The sequence below is a fragment of the Centruroides sculpturatus genome, unplaced genomic scaffold (assembly GCF_000671375.1).
Source record: "Centruroides sculpturatus isolate CEXI.00-Female unplaced genomic scaffold, Cexi_2.0 scaffold597, whole genome shotgun sequence".
Lineage (NCBI taxonomy): Eukaryota > Metazoa > Arthropoda > Arachnida > Scorpiones > Buthidae > Centruroides > Centruroides sculpturatus.
In genome coordinates this window covers 20,081-38,961 of record NW_019384690.1, presented here as the reverse complement: position 1 = coordinate 38,961, position 18,881 = coordinate 20,081, and the positions used below count along the sequence as shown (strand labels likewise).

At 47.7% G+C, this 18,881-nt stretch overlaps 6 protein-coding genes across 6 annotated transcripts; 2 read left to right on the top strand and 4 right to left on the bottom strand.

The window, feature by feature from the left end:
* Positions 1–6,269: 6,269 nt before the first annotated feature.
* Positions 6,270–6,839, bottom strand: LOC111627142 (segregation and condensation protein B-like). Its single transcript, XM_023370710.1, has one exon. The coding sequence runs from the start codon at positions 6,837–6,839 to the stop codon at positions 6,270–6,272; it is 570 nt and encodes a 189-aa protein (XP_023226478.1).
* A 283-nt stretch (positions 6,840–7,122) lies between these two features.
* LOC111627141 (segregation and condensation protein A-like) lies at positions 7,123–7,572 on the bottom strand. The gene has a single exon (XM_023370709.1). It carries the CDS (start codon positions 7,570–7,572, stop codon positions 7,123–7,125), a length of 450 nt encoding a protein of 149 aa, XP_023226477.1.
* A 53-nt stretch (positions 7,573–7,625) lies between these two features.
* Positions 7,626–8,096, bottom strand: LOC111627140 (probable 1-acyl-sn-glycerol-3-phosphate acyltransferase). Its single transcript, XM_023370708.1, has one exon. The coding sequence runs from the start codon at positions 8,094–8,096 to the stop codon at positions 7,626–7,628; it is 471 nt and encodes a 156-aa protein (XP_023226476.1).
* A 612-nt stretch (positions 8,097–8,708) lies between these two features.
* On the top strand, positions 8,709–9,152 carry LOC111627138 (ribonuclease HIII-like). Its single transcript, XM_023370707.1, has one exon. It carries the CDS (start codon positions 8,709–8,711, stop codon positions 9,150–9,152), a length of 444 nt encoding a protein of 147 aa, XP_023226475.1.
* Positions 9,153–9,989: 837 nt separating this feature from the next.
* Positions 9,990–11,695, top strand: LOC111627137 (threonine--tRNA ligase-like). The gene is given in 2 exon segments (XM_023370706.1): positions 9,990–11,633; positions 11,675–11,695. Coding segments are annotated over 2 exon segments (1,665 nt in total).
* A 24-nt stretch (positions 11,696–11,719) lies between these two features.
* LOC111627136 (carbamate kinase-like protein YqeA) lies at positions 11,720–12,652 on the bottom strand. The gene is given in 1 exon segment (XM_023370705.1): positions 11,720–12,652. A coding segment is annotated over 1 exon segment (933 nt).
* Between the last annotated feature and the right edge of the window lie 6,229 nt (positions 12,653–18,881).

Sequence of the window (18,881 nt, the reverse complement as noted above, 5' to 3'; positions counted from 1 at the left end):
GCGGGTGCGGAAAATGAAGTTGCGCGGGGTGATCTCGTTCCGGAAGGAACGACCAATTTGGGCGATCCCAAAGGGTAATTCGGCGCGCATTGATCGCAAAACATTTTTGTAGTTGATAAGGATTCCTTGGGCCAGTTCGGGTCTTAAAAAGATGCGGTTTTTTTCGTCATTAACCACGCCCTGGTCAGTTTCAAACATTAAGTTAAACCGTCGGATTTCGCCTCAAATCACTGATTGGCCTTCCCACTTAGTCACTTTTTCGCGGAGAAACTTTTCAATTTGAGCGTGAGTTTGGTTTTGCCAGTTTTGACTCGGATCGATCTGGGCCAGTAAGTGGTCAACCCGGTAACGTTTTTGGTTGAGTTTATTTTCCACGTACCAATCTTGAAAATTTTCGGTGTGACCGGAAACTTTTCAAACTTGCGGATTCATCAAAATTTTGCTGTCTAAACCGTAGACATTGGGCTGGCGGGTGACAAAAAAATTCCACCAGATTTTTTTTAGTTGGTTGATTAAACTGACCCCAAGCGGCCCGTAATCCCAAGCGTTGGCTAGTCCGCCGTAAATTTGCGAACCGGGAAAGACAAATCCGCTCTCGATTAAATGTTGGTGAATTGACAAACTAGTCGGCTTTTCTTTCATAAGAGCAATTATAAACTTAGCCGCTCCAAAGCGGATTAATCAACCTAATTTAGTAACCGAGCGCTTTAATTTGCTTTAAGTCGTTGGTTCAGCGCCTCACTTTGACTTTCAAAAAGAGGTGGACATTTTGGCCGACCAGCTCTTTAATCATCTGGCGCGCTCTGGTACCTATTTGCTTTACTTTGGCGCCGTTTTTACCAATCACGATTGCCTTCTGACTTTCTTTTTCGACTAGAATCAGCGCTTTGATCGTGACAGCGTCGCTCTCCTCGCGAAAATCTTCGATCAAAACCGCGCTCCCGAAGGGCACTTCCTGGTAGGTGTTTTGGATGATGCTCAGACGAATTAGTTCGCTCGCTAAAAAACGCACCGACTGATCGGTGAGTTGGTCAGTCGGGTAAAAAGGCTCTCCGTGCGGCAGCCTTTCTTTGATCGCTTCCAGCAGAGTAATTAGCGTGGCGGTTTGGAAAACCGAGACGGCCAGCACCGCTTTAAAGCCTAACTCTTGCCAAGTTTTTTGCCAATCGGCTAGACTAATTTTGCTCTGCTTAAGCAAATCGTTTTTAGTCAAGATAATTAGCGTTTGGCGCGGATCTAACGCTTTGAGCCAATTTTTTTCTGGCTCGGTCAAAGGCTGGTTGACCGGGTGGAGTCAAAGCACTAAATCGCTGCCTTGTCAAGTTTTCTGGGCTTTGCGAGTCAAGACTTGCTTAAACGCATTGGTGCTAGTCACTAGTCCAGGTGTGTCGATCAAGACGATCTGGGCGTCTTGAGCGTTATAAATGGCCCTGATTACGTCGCGGGTTGTTTGGGGCAGCGGCGTGCTAATCGCCACCTGGTAATTCAGCAGTCGGTTGACAAGCGCCGACTTGCCGCTGTTAGGCAGACCCGCCAGCGCGACTAGACCAACTTTTTTTGCTGCTGCCATTTTGAGAGCTCGATCCGTTGTTTGATTAGCGCCCAGCAACTGGCTAGTCGAGCCATGCTTAGCGCGCTAATTGTTTGGATTCGTTTAGCCAAAAACCTCCATGAAACGCGGAATGTAAACCGTTAAAATGACAGCGAAAGAGGCCAGGGAAGTTAAGAGCGTGGCCGCCGAAGCGATGTCCTTAATTTTTTTAACTTTGACGTTGTACTGGAAGGAAATCGTGTCCACGGTCGCTTCCAGAGCGGTGTTAATGATTTCGATCACGATCGAAAGAAAAAGCGTCAAAATTATCAAACCCCAGGCGACGGGTGAAAGCCCGATTCAAATCCCGACTCCGATGACCGCGATTGCGATAACCAAAAGCGTAACGAGCGATTTTTCCTCCCGGAAAGAAACCCAGAGACCAACCAGCGAATAGAGCGTTTTGCGGTGGATTTTGCGAATAAATTCGAGCATTTCTATGACCTAGTTAACCCAATTGTACCGATAATTTCCTCGGTTAGTTTGTGCATGCGCTTTTCTTGAGCCCGACTTTGGTGGTCGAGCCCGCAAAGGTGGAGCAGCCCGTGGGTAAAGATGTAACCCCACTCGCGTTTGAGCGCGTGCCCGTAATTTCTCGCTTGACGGGCGATTTGGGCGCGGTTGAGATAGATGTCACCGAGCACGATCTCGGGCAAAGTAAGACCGCTTTTTTCAATTTCACTTGGGAAAGCGAGCACGTCACTAACTTGGTCTTTTTGGCGGTAAGTTTGGTTTAAAGTTCGGCTCTGCTCGTCACCAATGATGACGGCGCTAACTTGGGCCGCTTGACCCTTTAAAACCCGCTGACCGACTTGCTGGGCGATTTTCTTGAGCAGTTGACGGCGTCAAAAAGGTCGGCCACTTTGGTTGACGATCGTGAGATTAATCATCTAGACATTATACTAACCACTCCCAGAGTCGACCAGTCGCTCAAACTAAGTTTAAATCCAACGTTTCGTAAGGCACTAACACCGGCAGTCCGTCAATTTGCGCGTGGTAAAGAGATCGCTCCTGGTCAAAACCGACGGGACCAATTGTGGGGTGGTAAGTTTTCTGATCCAAAACCACCTTGATACTTTGGGCTCTCGCCAACAGACGAATTTGGCTGGGGCCGATCCAAATCTCTTGCTTAGGTCAGTTAATTATGACCCTTACCAAAGCGGTTTTTTCAACCGGTAAAAACAAGGTTAACGCTCCGCTTGCCAGCGCCAGCGTGGTCAGCCCGAGCACGATGTGATTGAAAAATTTACCGACCAGTGGCGATTTTTTCAAACTCAACCTCCGGTCCCGGCATGAGGTAATTTTGCGAGCGCGAAACTTCGACCCAGCGCGCGTTTTGAACTTGTTTCAGCCGGTCGGAGAGTCACTTTGTTCACTTGCGGTCGATGTTTTCGAGCGCTTCGTCGAGCAGAATTAAGTCAAAGGACCAGGCAAAAAGCGGCAAAAGCGCTAGCAACTGGCGCTGGCCGGTCGAAAGGTTTTGACCAAAGTCGCTAATTCTTTGGTTTCAAGTCAAACCAAACTCGGTCAGAATTTGGTCCAGTTGGTAAGCCGCGCGGTTTTGACTGAGTCTTAAACTGGCCGCTCGCGAAGCGCAAGTCAGCACTTCCCACAGCGAGGCGCTCGGCAGCGCCTTGGACGAATTAACTAAATAAACCTTTTGGCGGTAGTCGGCTAGGCGGTAGTTGTCTAACTCAGTTCCGTTCACTAAAATCGGACGGTCGCCCTGACATTGTCCGGCTAAAACGCGCAGTCAAGTACTTTTACCGACGCCGTTTTTTCCGACTAAGTGGAGGTTAGAACGTAGCTCAAAATGGCGGATTTTTCAAAGCGGTCTTTCGTAACGGAAAGTTAAGTTATCGCAAACGATTTGGTTAATGCTAGTTAGTGCGAGCGGCGCCGCCGGATTTTTCTCGGCCGGAAGTTTAAAAATCGTTTCAACCAGTTGGCGCTGGACTTGGAAAGTGACCCGGTTTTGAATCGCACTGACGAGGCGCTGAATCGGATCCAGCAAGTTATGGGCGATTGCTAAACCAAACAGCGCTTGACCAAGACTAATTTGGTTTTTAAGCGCTAAAAAAAGCGCCACCAGCGTGATTCCGATTTGACCAAGCCGCCGAATTAACTCGTGCCAGAGTCAAAAAACTCTTTGGTATGGCCAACCATTTCGCTGGGCTTTTTGCACCCGCTCTAAACCGCGCCCAATCCGACGGTGAACATAGCGCTGGTAGGGCGGAAATTTGAGTCGATCTTTGCTCAAAACCGCCCCAACTAGTTCGGCCAGATAATCGCTTTGTTTGGCGATCAAAGCGGTTAGAAAAGGCCGCCTTGTTTGGCCGGCAAAAACGCTCAAAAAACTGCCCAGACTGGCGATTAATAGCGCACTAGTTAAAATTTGTCAGCCGGTCAAACTTAACAGACTAACGGTTAAGAAAATTAAGCCGATTGCGCCAAAAAAGTCGCGCCATCAATCGACAAGAGCGGGGCATATTTGGCCGAGCAAACCCACCCGACGGAGGTGTTCGCTGACCGAAAGTTGGTCCAGCGCTTTCTGATCGCGACTGAAAAAACTTTGCCAGTAGAGGTGGCAAAGACGGTATTCCGCGTCTAAGATCATTTGGCGCGTTAAACTCGTCTCAAGCGTTTGAAAAAACACGCCCAGCAGGGCCAGCCAGGCAAAAAGAGCACCGAGCGCGATTAAGAGTCGCGTGAGCTGACTGGGAATCACTAAGTCAACCGCTAGTTTAACTAAAAAACTGCCGAGCAAGCTAACGATCATTTCCAGCGCGCCAAGCGCAAACACGAGCACCCAAGCGCGCACCGAACCGCCGATTAGCTTGGTTAAATTCAGCGCCCGTGGCGACTTTCAATGAACCGGCAGTTTTTCAACGCTAAAAACGATTCCAAGGTAAACTTTCGCAAAGTGGTCAAGCGTGTAAGTTAGTTTCCCGCGCCGGGGATCGTGGCTAACTAGACGGCCTTTTTGTCAGCCGAGCACCACGTAGTGGGGCTGATCGGGCGAACCAATCAGGGCGATCCACCATTTTTGACTGCGACCAACTGCTTTTAGTTGCGCTAAACTAAGGCGGTAACCAGTCAAAACCAGCCCAACCTTTTGCGCTAGTTTAACTAAGTTATGACCAGTTAAACCGCGCGGGCCAAAGGTGGCCTGAGCGCGCAAGTAGTTTAAATCTAACCAGCGACGGTAAAAATGACGGTGCAAAGCTTGAATTACGCTGAGACCGCAGTCCAAAGAGTCTAGTTGGGGGCGAATTCGCATCTAACTAAACTTGGTTAAAAAAACCTAATTGTTGAGAATTGAAGTGATGTTTTCGATTAAGTCAACGTGACGACTAGCTTTGTCGTAAAGACCTTCTTTTTGGATTTCAAACCAAGTTCAGTGTTTTTTAATTAACTCAATTTTTTCGTAAGCGGTTTTAGCGCGCTTTTTGTAATTCATAAAACCAAGTAGACCCGAAAGAGTGGCTGCTAAAGCCGAAGCGCAAGCCATGGTCAAAAACAGGTAGCGGATTAGCATGTCAAATTTAAGTCGCGAAACATCCAGTTTCAAAGCCCAGAGGTTGAGAACTGTCGTGGAGGCTAACATCAGAAAAATCGCCATGTTGATGAAAACTAGAATGGCGTTGGAACGTCGGTACTTGCGAACTAAGATCTTGTACTTTTCAAGCGGACTAGCGTTGTTCACTGTTAAGCACCTCCGTCTTAGCTGTTTCGTTACCAAGAATCGCTTCCACCGCTACGAACAAGTTGTACTCACGATCCTTGAGACGGTACTTAGGAACCAGTTGTGATTCAAACTTATTAATTTCCACCCAGACGCGGTTAAGGGCGTTTTGGTCGCGCTTGAGCGACTCGCGAATGTGGAAGAAATTAAACAGCGAAGTCACCAAAGTGGTAAAAGCGCCGATTCCGGCCGTTACGTAAGGATACCAATCGGGCACTTTTGTCAGTCCAAAAAGTTTGGAGGCAAAGACGATCGAAAAAATTGAGGTCGCTAATCCCAGCAGAAGGATGATCACGTTAATTGACACGTAAGCACGCTCCAGACCAACCACGCGGTGCTTGAGAAAATCAACGATTTTATGCCCGTAATCTTCGATGTTAAACGTTTCTCGCATTACTTGCCTCCGACGATCGTACCAAAGAAAGCGTTCCGGAATTTGACCTTGGTGCGCTTGTAATTTCGAATGTTGGTTTCAATGTTTTGGACCGCGGCTTCCAACAGTTGACGAGCGTCTTTACGACCGTAGTCGCCGACGCGATTTTCAAACTTGACAATTTCAATTTTAAGACTGTCAATCGACGCTTTGTAAATCGCGTCTTTCATGCGGGACCGGTAAATGGTGTTAACGATTTGCATCACGAAAGTCAGTAGGATAAACGTTAGCGTAACCATCGTAAATATAAACGGTAAAAAGTTGGCCGCGTTTTTTTGAACTTCCTTAAATTGAGTTACCAGGAAGTAGAGCGCGGTGCCGGCCGAACCGAGCGTGGCGATGTTAGCGGTAAAAAGGACGCAGGTGAGAATTTTGTTTCTCAGTCTGCAGCGACGTGCTTCCAACTTAAGGGCACCAATGCGGTCATAAACCCATTTCTTGGTGTTGAACTCCCGTTTCATAACGCAATTATACCAAAGTTAAAAACGTCAACTCTTACCTTACTCGCGTTGGGAAGCAAACAAATCAAATTCGTTGTCAACCCCTTCCGAGTAATCAAACTCGGCTAAATCAGGCAACTCCTGGAGAGAATTAATTTGGAAGTAAGTGTAAAACTTCTCGGTAATTCCGTACAAGATCGGGTTGCCCGGTTTAGGGCTAATTCCCTGCTCCTCAATCAACCCCTTAGTCAGCAAAGTGTTAACGACGGCTTCGGAAGCAATTCCGCGAATTTCGTTAATTTGGCTGCGGGTAACTGGTTGGCGGTAAGCGATGATACCGACTGTTTCAAGCGCGGCCTGGGACAGTTTTTGCTTTTTTTCGTGGGTAACTAGTTGACTAATTTTTTCAAAGTGCTCAGGGCGCGTGACTAACCGGTAAACATCGTTAAAACTTTGGACCTCAATTCCCAAGTTGAGAGCGTTAAACCAGTCGCAGAAAGACTGGCAAACTTTGCGCGCCTGGGCGATCGGCAGATCGTAGACTTGTTTAACCTGTTCGGCTGTCACGCCTTTTTCACCAGCTAGGTAAATTAAGGCGCTCAGCAGCGGATAGTTTTGTTCGTTAGTCATTTTGTCCTCCTTTAGTTAGGCTGATCGGTGCGTAAGGCTCGGCTTGAGCCAGACTGACTTCTTGCTTACGAGCTAAGTCCAAGATGGTTAAAAAAGTTTGGGCGAAGTGGAGCAGAGAAGGCAATTTAAAAATCTCGGTAAAACTGAGCGTTTTTTGCTTGGCCAGCAAAGTTTGAATTCGTTTTTGGGCCGCTTGGGCCGATCAGTTAAACTTGCTAATCGTAGTTTTACGTAAGTTGTGGGCGTAAAGACGAGCGTACATTTGCCTCACGGTCCGAATTAGTCAAATCACGTTGCCTTGACCATCAAGTCGAGTCGGATCAACTGGTTTAATAAACTCGCTCATGTCGCTGGTTTTTTTAGTTAACACCTTAAGTCCGATCCCTTCCCGTTCCTTTAAAAAGGTCGCCAAATTTTTAAAGCTCTGGTAAATTGAAAGCCGAGTTAGCAAACTTTGGGTCTGCTTGGCAACTTTTTTGTTCTCAGACGGTTCTTTGAGAAGTAGGCGAGCTTTTAAATTGATGAGCGAGGCGGCCATCACCAAGTATTCGCTAACCAGATCAACGTTTTCATTGACCAGACTTTCGATGATTTTGACGTATTCGTTGACCACGTCGACTAAGTTAACTTCAAAAATGTCCAGTTTTTTATCTTTGATTAAAGCGAGCAAAAGATCAAAAGGACCTTGGAAGTTGTCGATTTGAATTATGCCTTGCTGGTACTGGTTTTCCATTAAGCTAACCGCCGTTCCTGCGAATTTTTACGCGGTACGACCGTCGGTGGTTTTCAGTTTCGTTTCACGATGTTTTCGATTCTCTCAGCCAAAGTTTTGGCGTCTTGGTTAATAAAACTAACCGGTTTAATCGGTTTGTCAAAAACTACTTCCACTGTCAATGTGCCTTTGCGGGTTAAGTCGCCGATTCCCCAACTGTTATTAATGGTCACGGGCACGATCGGTAAGTAGTGTTTTTTGGCCAAGCTAAAAGCGCCCGAACGGAAAGTCGAGATCAGTCCGTCCTTGGTGCGCGTTCCCTCGGGGAAAATAACGGCTAACTTTTTGTTCTTCTTAGCGTAGTCGATGAATTCGCCGAAAACTTTGATCGCTTCGCGCGGTTTCTCGCGGTCAATGTAAAAAGTGTGCAAAATGTCTAAATAGCCCCGGAAACGGTTTTTTTTGAGTTCCTTCTTGGCAATGTAAACCGATTGAATGTTGGGCTCTTGCTTGTCCTCGCCCGGGTAGGCAAGCGCGATCAGCATAATCGATGAATCAAGAAACGAACTGTGGTTAGGGGTTAAAAGCGCCACGCCACGCGGTAAGTTTTCGCGACCTCTAACCACCACTTTAACGTTCAAGAGTTTGGCGTACTGCCGGGCTCTTTTTAAGACAAAGTCGTTTTTTCACTGCTCGCTGTAACGCGATTCATCTTTCCACTTTTTAATTTTGCGAGCGATCACTTTGGCGCGGTGGTTACGCCAAGCAAAGATGGGGAACATGCAGAAGATTTTAAACTTAATCGGCACGGTCAAATTCCTTCACGACAATCGCCACGCACTGGTCGCCCTCACGGGAAGTGCTGACCACAAAACCGGGCACTTTAAAAACGCGTCCGACGCGGTCAATTTTGACGCGATTAAAGTGGTAATACTGGTTGTCGGCTTTGTAAAGCGCTTCTTTGATCGCCCAGCGCTCGGCTAAGAAAAAACTCTTGACCGCACTCTTTTCGTAAGCAACAATTTCCTGGGGGTGAAGAACTCGGCGCACCAACGCCGAAGTGGCGTTTTCAAAGCGACTAATGGTAGTTAAATCGATGCCAACCATACTAGCAATTATAGCCACTATCGCCAGCTTGTTGCGAGTATAATGTGGACATGAAACAAAGCGAGCGCGGTCAAATTGTGATCGGCAGCGACGAAACTGGCGCCGGTGATTACTTTACGCCGCTAGTTGTCGCGGCCGTCTTTGTGCCGCCGACTAACTGGGATTACTTTCGGAGTCTTGGCGTGCGCGACTCCAAGGAGCTAAGCGATCGCCAAGTGTTACAAATTTTTGAACTGATCAAAAAACGAATCAAGTCGAGCGTGCGCTACCTTAACCAGAGCGAGTACAACCATCTCAGCAAAAAGTACAACGCCAACGAGTTAAAAACGTTGCTCCACTTCCAAGCTCTCTTAGCTTTAGCCGACCGATTGGAAGGCGTTGACCTAGCGATTGTCGACGATTTTGCTAAGACAAACGGCGGCGTTAGCAGCTACGTTCGCATCCAACGTTACTTTGAAAAACTAGCCCACCACCGTGATTTTGGGCTTTTTTGACCAGATTGACCGGTTCGGTTTGTCACGCAAGCTGAAAACCGTTACATTTGCGTGGCCGCGGCCTCAATCGTGGCTCGGGCCAAGCTGATCAAGTTGATGGAAAGTCAAAGTCGCTACTACGGCCAAAAATTTCCGCTTGGTTCGAGCAACCCGAAAATCGTGCAAGTCGGTCAGCAGTTAGTGCTTAGACACGGCGCGAATGTGCTTTGAAAAGTGGCTAAGTACTCTTTCAAAACCACCCTTCAAATTCTCAAACTAGTCGCTAAGCACTCTGGTTCAGCTGGTTATGAAAATTAACGTCGTTCTTTACCAACCCGAAATCCCCAACAACACGGGCAACATCGTCCGGATTTGCAAAGCGACCGGTGCTAAACTGCACCTGATTGGTCCGCTTGGTTTTGACATTCATCCGCGGCTACTTAAACGCGCCGCCGCTGGTCGGAGAATCAGCGACATTGAACACGAAATTCACGTTGATTACGAGACTTTTCGCCTTAAGTACGGCGGGCGTCAAATCGTTTACCTAACGCGCTACGGACTAACTAACTACGCCAATTACGATTTTTCACTTCACCAAGGTGAAGTGTGACTGATGTTTGGGCGTGAGTCAATTGGACTACCAAAAAGTATCCTCCAAAGCGCACCCCAGCGCTGCCTGAGAATTCCGATGCAACCCGCTAGCCGCTCGCTGAACCTAGCTAATTCAGTCGTGCTGTTAACTTACGAAGTTCACCGTCAAACCGGCTTTGAAAACCTACTCGTCTACGAAGATCAAAAAGGAGCCGATTGACTGCTCAAGTAGATTTTGAGCCCGGCTCTTTCCAGTATAATAACGCTATGTTTAAGGCCGATCCTGCCCTCAACCACAGCGCCGCTCATCTTTTAGCCGCCAGCGTTTGTCAACTTTTTCCCGGCGTCAAACTCGGTTTTGGACCGGCCATCAAAGAAGGATTTTACTACGACTTTCTCTTTCCCGCTCCGATCACCCCGCTTGATCTAGCTCGGATCGAAAAACGGATGCACCGCTTAGCCAAGCAAAACTACCGTTACCAGTTGGTGGATCCGATCAATTTAGCGGGCCAGCCCTTTAAAAATGAACAGCTAAACGAACTGATCTTGACCAACCAAACGATCACTTACTACGGCATGGTTGATCCGCAGAGTAAAGCGAGCGTTTTCAGCGATCTTTGCAAAGGAAACCACGTGGCGAGTTCGAGTCAAATCGCCCATTTCAAACTGCTTTCACTCGCGGGTGCTTACTGACGGGGTGACTCTTCGCGTCCCCAACTAACGCGCATCTACGGAACGGCCTGGCCAACCAAGGAAAAACTGAGCGAGTACTTAGCGCTGGTGGCAGAACGTCAGGAGCGCGACCACCGTAAAATCGGACGTGAATTAGAAATTTTTACTTTTGATCCGCAAGTCGGTCAAGGTTTGCCGATTTGATTACCCCACGGGATGGCGGTTAAAAATGCGCTCCAAAGTTACTTTCGACAAGTTGAAAAAAGTTTTGGTTTTCAAGAGGTATCAACCCCCAGCCTTGGTCAAGATTCGCTTTACCAAACTTCGGGCCACCTCGCCCACTACCAGCAGGACATGTTTCCGCTTTTAGCAGTTGACCACGAAAGATTTGTTTTACGTCCGATGGCTTGCCCGCACCACGTTTTAATTTACCAACTTAAACTTCGTTCTTACCGCGATTTACCGCTCCGTCTCAGCGAACACGCCCAGCTTTACCGCTACGAAAAATCGGGTGCTTTAACCGGTTTAGAAAGAGTGAGGTCGATGGAGTTAACTGACGCGCACATCTTTGCCAGGCCCGACCAAATCCTAGCCGAGTTTGAAAACGCTTACCGCATGATTGAAAAAGTGCTCGCTCGCCTGGCGATCAAAATTGCCTACGTGTCGCTCTCGCTCCACGATCCGGGCGACCAGCTCAAGTACTACCCCGACCAAGCGATGTGAAAAAAGGCCGAGTCCGAACTCGCCAAAGCGCTTGACAAACTGAAAGTTCCCTACCAGAAAAAAATCGGTGAAGCGGCCTTTTACGGACCAAAAGTTGATATTCAAGTTGAAAGCGCGCTCGGTCACGAAATCACCCTTTCAACTTTGCAACTCGACTTTCTTTTGCCGGAAAAATTTGGTTTGTTTTTTATCGACTCGGCGGGTAAAAAACAAAAACCGGTCATTATCCACCGCGGTTTAGTCGGTACTTACGAACGTTTGATTGCGATTTTGCTCGAACAGACCAAAGGCAACTTACCTTTTTGATTAGCGCCGCGTCAAGTTAGCGTTATCCCAGTTGATCCCCAAAAACACCTTGCTTACGCCGAAAAAATCACTCAGCGTCTAACCAATCTTGGATTCCGGGTCGAACTTGACGCGCGCGACGAAAGACTCACCAAGCGCATTCGCAGCGCCCAAATCGGCAAAAGTAAACTCCAAATTATCGTGGGTGACCAAGAAGTTAGCCGTCAAGACGTTAGTTGGCGGTTCCACGGAAAAACGGCCACCACAACTAGTTCGCTCGAAGAATTGATTAAGCATTTACAGAGCGACGAGCAAGACTAATCGGCCACGATTTTAGTTCCACCGTGGCCAGCGATAATCTGAGCCGCATCGGTTAGGTTGCCGATGTAAGCCGGCCGACCGGTTTTTTCCACGAATTTAATCGCGGCTGTGATCTTGGGCAGCATTGAACCAGCGGCAAACTGGTTTTGGTCAACGTAAGTGCGCAGTTCTTTGAGAGAAACGGTCTTGAGATCTTTTTCATCTTTTTGCTGGTAGTTAATTTTGACCGCCGGCACGGCCGTTAAAATAACCAGTTGATCGGCTTTGATCAGCTCGGCCAACAAAGCCGCCGTTAAATCTTTGTCAATCACGGCCGCTTTACCAACTAAGCGACCTTTTTCGAGTGCGACCGGAATGCCGCCGCCACCACCAGCGATCACAACCGCTTTTTGGCTCATCAAAACTTTCACGCTCTCTTTTTCCACGATCGTCTGTGGCACGGGTGAAGCGACGACTCTTCTTCAACCGCGACCCGCGTCTTCTTTGACATCCCAGCCGCTACTTTGAGCCAATTTTTGAGCCTCAGTCTGACTCATAAAAGTTCCGATCGGTTTGCTCGGACTTTGAAAAGCTGGATCAGCTGGGTCAACCAAAGTTTGGGTAATCAGACTGACGACCGGCCGATTAATTTTAGCTCGGGCGAACTCGGTTTGAAGCGCGTTTTGAATGTGGTAACCGATGTAGCCTTGACTCATCGCTCCGCACTCGGCAAACGGCATTGGTTCGGGAATTTCCTTTTTTAAGTAAGCGGTTTGAAAGGCGTTGTTAATCATGCCAACTTGGGGGCCGTTGCCGTGACAAACTAAGACCGAGTGACCTTGAAGAGTTAAATCGCTAATCACCTTAGCTGTCAGAGCAACTTTTTGGCGCTGTTCGCTGGGCGTGTTACCAAGCGCGTTACCGCCGAGCGCAACGACTATTTTAGCCATTAGAAAACCATCCCTTGGCTCGCAATCGCTCCGAAAGTGATGATTAAAAGCAAGGCTAAAAGCGCGTAAGTTAAAACGACTGGTCAAATGTTGCGGATTCAAACCGGGTATGGCACGCCGCTGTAAGCCGTGTAGCCCATCAAGGCGGCGCTAGTTGGCGCGCACAAGTTGATCACTCCCGATGCAAAAATGAAAGCTAAGATCGTTAAAGCGAGCGCCGCGTTTTGGAGACTTTGATCGGTTCCTAGCGCGATGGCAGTTGCGAAAATGCCCATGAAAGCCGATGAAAATCCGCTCGTAGAGGGCACCAAAAACGAAAGAACTAACGAAATCAAAAAGACGCTGACACCTCAAATAATTAGGTTAGCTCCCGCTAGATTTGAAATTGAGCGGGCGATGATCGGCCCGAAGTTAGTTTTTTCGAGCATGATCCCTAACCCGGCCGCCACGCCAATTAAAAGACAAACACCGACAACATCTTTGACTCCGTTCATATAAGTCGCTAAAAAAGTTTCTTCCTTAGTTTGCTCGCTCTCGACAAAGTCGTTAAAACTAACCGCGAAAATTATCACGCTGATGATCAGAAAAATGCCGGCTACCGAAACAAAGTACCAACCGCCGAGTGGTTCCCAAGCCGAGTTGGCGTCAACCGAAGCTAGCCACCACATCCAAGCGTTTCACCAACCTTGGTCAGACTCTAGACTCGGGAAAAACGACTGCCAAGGCAAAAATCCTAAAATCATGATCACAAACCCAAACATAAAAAGTCCGAGCGCGATTTTACGTCGCAAAGTGAAAGTAATTTTTTCAGAACTAGCGAATTTGCGGGCGATCGTTTCCGTGTTTAAACCAGCCAGTTGACCGTTACGACGTTTTAAAACGCTGCCGAGGTAAATCACTAGTCCGATGGCACAAACTTCGTAAATAACCCACGCTAGCCAGCGCGTTCCTTGACCAACGCCTTGGGCAAAGTCTCCAAACGGCGCTTCACCTTCCACGTTGACTTTAACAATCGCGTCGATCGCAGTTGAAACCGCGAACGGGTTAATCGTCGAAGCTAAACAACCCGTTCCGGCACCGACTAAAACGACTAACACGGCCATAAAAGGGCCGTAACCAAGTTTGACGAAAATCGGGATCAAAACCGGGAAGAAAGCGATTGTTTCTTCCCACATACCGTAGGTAGTTCCGCCTAAACCAAAGATCAGCATTAAGACTATGATCAAGATTTTGTCTTTGCCCCGCAAGGCGTTGACAAGCGCTTGAATTCCGCCGTCGATTGCCTTTAACCTTGTCATCACTCCCAGCGTGCCGCCGATCGCAAAAATAAAGAGAATAATTTCCGCTTTGCTGGCAAAACCGTGCCAAGCAGCGGTAAAAATGTCCAAGATCCCCACGCCCTTAATTTCCTGGCTAAACGGCGCACCGATCCACGAGGCGATCACAAACACGATCATCATCGCGAAAATAATCGTAAAGGCGCTCGGAATGTAACGTTTACGAGTTTTTTTAGTTTCCATCGCTAAGCTCCGATTGTGGCCAGCATAATCGCTTTAATCGAATGCAGACGGTTTTCCGCTTGCTCAAAGACGTGCGAGTAAGTTGAGTTAAAAACTTCGTCGCTAACTTCAAAAGCCCCGTCTTTAACGCGCGGATACTTGCCACCGTATTTTTGGCCCATTTCTTGACTGACCTGGGTTTGATCGTTGTGAAAGGCCGGCAGGCAGTGGAGAAAAATCACGTCTCTCTTGGCGCGCTTAAGCATGGCCATGTCGACTTGGTAATCGTGAAGTAGTTGGAGACGACTGTCTCAGTCCGATTCGCCCATCGAAACTCAAACGTCGGTGTAAATCACATCCGCTCCGGCTGGACCCGATTTAATGTCGTCAGTCAAAGTGACCGAACCGAAAGTTTTAGCGGCGATGGTTTGACACTTTTTAACCAGCGCGGGATCGGGGAAAAGTTTTTTGGGCGCCAAGGCGGTGAAATGCATCCCGAGTTTGACGGCGCTAACCATCAAAGAGTTAGCCACGTTGTTGCGCGCATCGCCGACAAAAACAATTTTTAGTCCGCGTAGGTCTTGACCTTTTAACTCTTGAATGGTCATAAAATCGGCCACCATTTGGGTCGGGTGCCACTCATCAGTTAGTCCGTTTCAAACTGGCACGCCCGAGTAAGTCGCGAGCGTTTCCACGTCAGCCTGGGCGTAGCCACGAAATTGGATTCCGTCAAACATTTTGCCGAGCACCCGGGCGGTGTCGGCCGTTGATTCTTTCTTGCCAAACTGCGAACCTGAGGGACCTAGGTAAGTCACGCCCATACCCAAGTCGTGAGCGGCAACTTCAAAAGCGCAACGCGTTCTAGTTGAGTCTTTTTGAAAAAGCAAGACGATGTTTTTACCTTTTAAAACCGGGTTAAGCAGTCCGCTCTTTTTTTGCTTTTTAACCGTGTGCGATAGTTTGAGTAAGTCCTTGAATTCCTGGTCGGTTAAGTCAATGATTTTTAAAAAACTTTTGCCCCTTAAATTAGCCATTTTTTCCTTCTTTCGCCGCTCGTTTCTTCGGTTGGTCAATTAAATCGCGTCAAAGCGGCATTGACATGCAACGCGGACCACCGCGACCGCGCGAAAGTTCGCTTGACCTGACCCGAATCACCTTGACACCGGCTTTTTCCATCTCGGCGTTAGTGACCCAGTTGCGCGCGTAAGTTACCACTACGCCCGGCCTAATTGTCAGACAGTTGGCGCCGTCGTTTCACTGCTCGCGCTTGGCACGAACCGGATCACCGCCACCCACAATTACCAGTTTAATTTTGCGTTTGAGATACTTTTCCAGCAAGTTTTGAATTTTTGACTTAAAGATTTTAATTTTGATCGTCCCGCTTTGAGCCGGCGTTAACTCGTAAATTTGGTACTCAAGTTGAGCCATGTCAGCGTCAATTGAAAACTTGTCCTGATCCATTTGGGTCAAAACCGTGTCAAGGTGCATTGAAGCGCGTTCTTTGGGAATTGTCACGCCAATGATTTGCTCGGCCTGGTCAAAACGACCGAAAACTTTGCGGGCAAAACTTTCTAGACCGGCTCCGTTGGTCCGCTGACTGACGCCGACAAGCAAAGTCTGGGGACTGATGACTAAAATGTCTCCGCCCTCAATGTGTCCCGCGTCGGTCTTAGAATCAAACAAAAGGGGAACGTCGCGTCACTCGGGATGATACTGCTTGAGGTAGTAGTAAAAAATCGCTTCGCGGCGCCGTGTCTCAGCTCACATTTTGTTGATGTTAGCCGCCCCGTAAACGCAAGCTAAAGTGTCGCGTTGGAAAAGCAAGTTCGGGATCGGATCCACGTAAAAAGGGTAGGGATCGTTCTGTAAAAATTGCGCCGCTAAACTGGCGCTAAAATCGGTCTTAATTTCAGTTTTTTTCACGCCTGCTATCAGAGCTTGAACCAGCTCTAAGTTGGACTTAATTTTTAACCAGAACTGACTAATGGCTTTGACAAGCACCGGGTCACTGACCTGCGCTTGAGCCAAAAATTCGCTGACTAGTTGCCCGCGCAAGTTCTCATTTTTGTCAAGCACTTCGGCGACCAGTTTTTCCACGTAAAAAACTTCCACGCCCTCCTGGGTTAGTTTTTGGGTAAAGTCATCGTGCTCTTGCTGCGCGATTGGCAGGTCCATCACATCGTCAAACAGAAGGGGACCGAAAACTTCCGGATAAAGACGTTCAACTTCCTTGCCGGGTCGGTGCACTAAAACTTTGCGTAATCGGCCGATTTCGCTAAAAACTTGGATTTGGTTAGCCACAATTTGCTCACTTTCTAATCTAGGTTAGTTGACTTAATTTTACCTAAATTAGTTGGCTAACTCTAAAGACCGACTAAGATGGCCGTGATAAGGATGCCTAGGTAAACCGCGAAATTGAGTAGAATTGGCCAGTAGCTGATTTGACCAACTCTTTCCCGGTATTGAGCGAGAGTTTTGGCGCTGTACTTGGGACGGCTCTGCCGATCGGTCAGTTTGCGGCGGTAGTAATTTCAAACTCAAAGACTGGTCCGTTCTAAAAAACCCCAGCGTCAAACCATCACCAGTAGGCAAAGAGCGCTTAAAATTCCGCTCGCGATTACCAGTGCGTCTAGCAGGCGGTGGGGACTTTTTCTCACCAAGAAAGCAATTAGGAAAATTGTCACCCAGAGAATCCATCCGACTAGCGAGTAAGTTAGTCCGGCTAGCCTTAATTTAGCCATCTTTGCGGATCCGCTTGGCGCTGTTGGCCGGCTCGGTTTTAAAGGCGGCTCCCTGGTAAAGTTTGTGTTCTAAGTTACCGACTTTGATGCGGCGGGTTCAAAAGTTGTAGAAGGCTGGTCCGCGGACTTTGGTTGATTGAGCCGATTTTCGCGGCGTTTTTTTCGTTTCAACTTCAAAGGCGAACCGGCGGGCTTTTTCGATTTGAGCGATTTGTTTTTTGAAGTCAAGGGGCAAAACCACCGTGGTTGATTGGGAATGCTGGGGCGCCTTTTGATGGGAATTAACCAGTTTAGTGAGCGGTTTTTTGGCCGCTCGGCTCCATTTTTTGATTTGTTTTTCGCTCCCTAAAACGAGGTGGTTTTCGTCAACCTGTCAGTAGTGGGGAGAGTTAACCAGCGAGTATTCATCTAAGTATTGCAGACCGAAGTTACCCTCTTTAAACGGCTTGTTAGCATTTTCAATCGTGGGGATGGCTTGGAAAAGGTTTTTCGTGTAGGGATGAACGGGACGTTCAAAGACCGTCTCAGCCGCGCCGCTTTCAACCACTTTGCCCAGGTGAATAATCAAAAGCTCGTCGGCAATGTGTTCAACCATCGATAAGTCGTGGGCAATGAAAATAATCGCGATGTTATTTTTAGTCGCTAGATCGCGCAGCAAGTTGACAATTTGGGCTTGAATTGAGATGTCAAGCGAAGCAATGGGCTCGTCGGCAATGATCACCTTTGGACGGGTAATTAGCGCCCGAGCGATCGCAATTCTTTGCAGTTGCCCGCCGGAAAACTCAAACGGGTAACGGTAAGCATGTTCACGCGAAAGGCCGACTTCGCGGAGCGCGCGGTAAATTTTGGTTTTGTAAAGTAGGTCGGGCAAATCAAAACTAAGTTGGGATTGGCCGGTTTTCTCAAAAAGTTCAAAAACGATTTTGATGTCGCGTTGTTGGCGTTTAAAATCAAGTTTAAGCAGTTTGGTTAAACTGTGCTTTTCCTTAATTTGAACTTTGAAACTTTTTAGTTTTTGCTTGAGGGAGAGCAATTCGACTTTAATCGCTTTCCGATCAAAGCGGTGCTTGAGTTGGTAGTCAATTTTTTTAACCACGTTTTTAGAAAGATTTTGACTTTTAAAATCCCAGTTGGGGTTGCGTTTCAGTTCGCTAACCGCCTTTTTGTACTGACTGACGTCGCGCCGAGCCATTTTGAGAATTTGCTTCCACTTGTGGTTGAAAATTTGGTGGGCTTTGCGACTTTGACTGACGAAGACTTTTTCGCGGGCACTGAGCGAGTGTTGAACCCGTTTTTTCAGTTCGCGCAGTTCAAACTGAAGTTTTTTGAGTTGACCTTCGACTCAGTTTTGGTAAGTTCACCAAGCTTGCTTGTAACGAAACTTTTCCTGTTCGTACTCTTCGCGGGTGATGGCCGGCGGAAATGGAGTGCCTTTTAAGTCACGTTTTAACTGGTCAATTTTATTTTTGATAGCGATGATTTCTTGACGAGCTAACTTTTTGCGTTGGGCGGCAAAATCATAGGCCTCTTTAAACACTTTTAAAGAAGCACTAATTAAGTCATCGACGATAAACTGCAACACTTTCGCGCTGATGCGTTGAGAAGTGTAAATGAGACTACTAGAGTTTTTGAAGATTTGACCGGTCTGCTTTTCTAAATTGTTCTTTAATTCGTAAAGGTGTTCTTCGGATAGGTAAGTTAAGTTGCCCGCGAAGCGGGTGCGAAAAAACCGCAAGCAAATCACGTTCGCCCAGTAGTTGACTAAGTAAAGGTTGTGCTCCTGGACGGTTTGGGCTAGTCGCTTCTTCTGCTTAAAGTTAGCCTTAGCTAAACGGATTTCTTCAATCAGCGACGCGATAATTTGACCGTTGACCGCTAGACGCTGGTTAATTTGGGCGTACTTTTGGCCGAGTTTGACTCTTAAATCGGCCATTTCTTGGTCAATTTTGATCGCCTCGCTCGATCGCGAAACTTGGACGCGGGCTTTTT

Bases quoted from the DNA above. Each gene is read 5' to 3' on its own strand.
- LOC111627141 (XM_023370709.1), bottom strand. From the start codon at position 7,572: ATGGAAAACCAGTACCAGCAAGGCATAATTCAAATCGACAACTTCCAA.
- LOC111627142 (XM_023370710.1), bottom strand. From the start codon at position 6,839: ATGACTAACGAACAAAACTATCCGCTGCTGAGCGCCTTAATTTACCTA.
- LOC111627140 (XM_023370708.1), bottom strand. From the start codon at position 8,096: ATGCTGATCGCGCTTGCCTACCCGGGCGAGGACAAGCAAGAGCCCAAC.
- LOC111627138 (XM_023370707.1), top strand. From the start codon at position 8,709: ATGAAACAAAGCGAGCGCGGTCAAATTGTGATCGGCAGCGACGAAACT.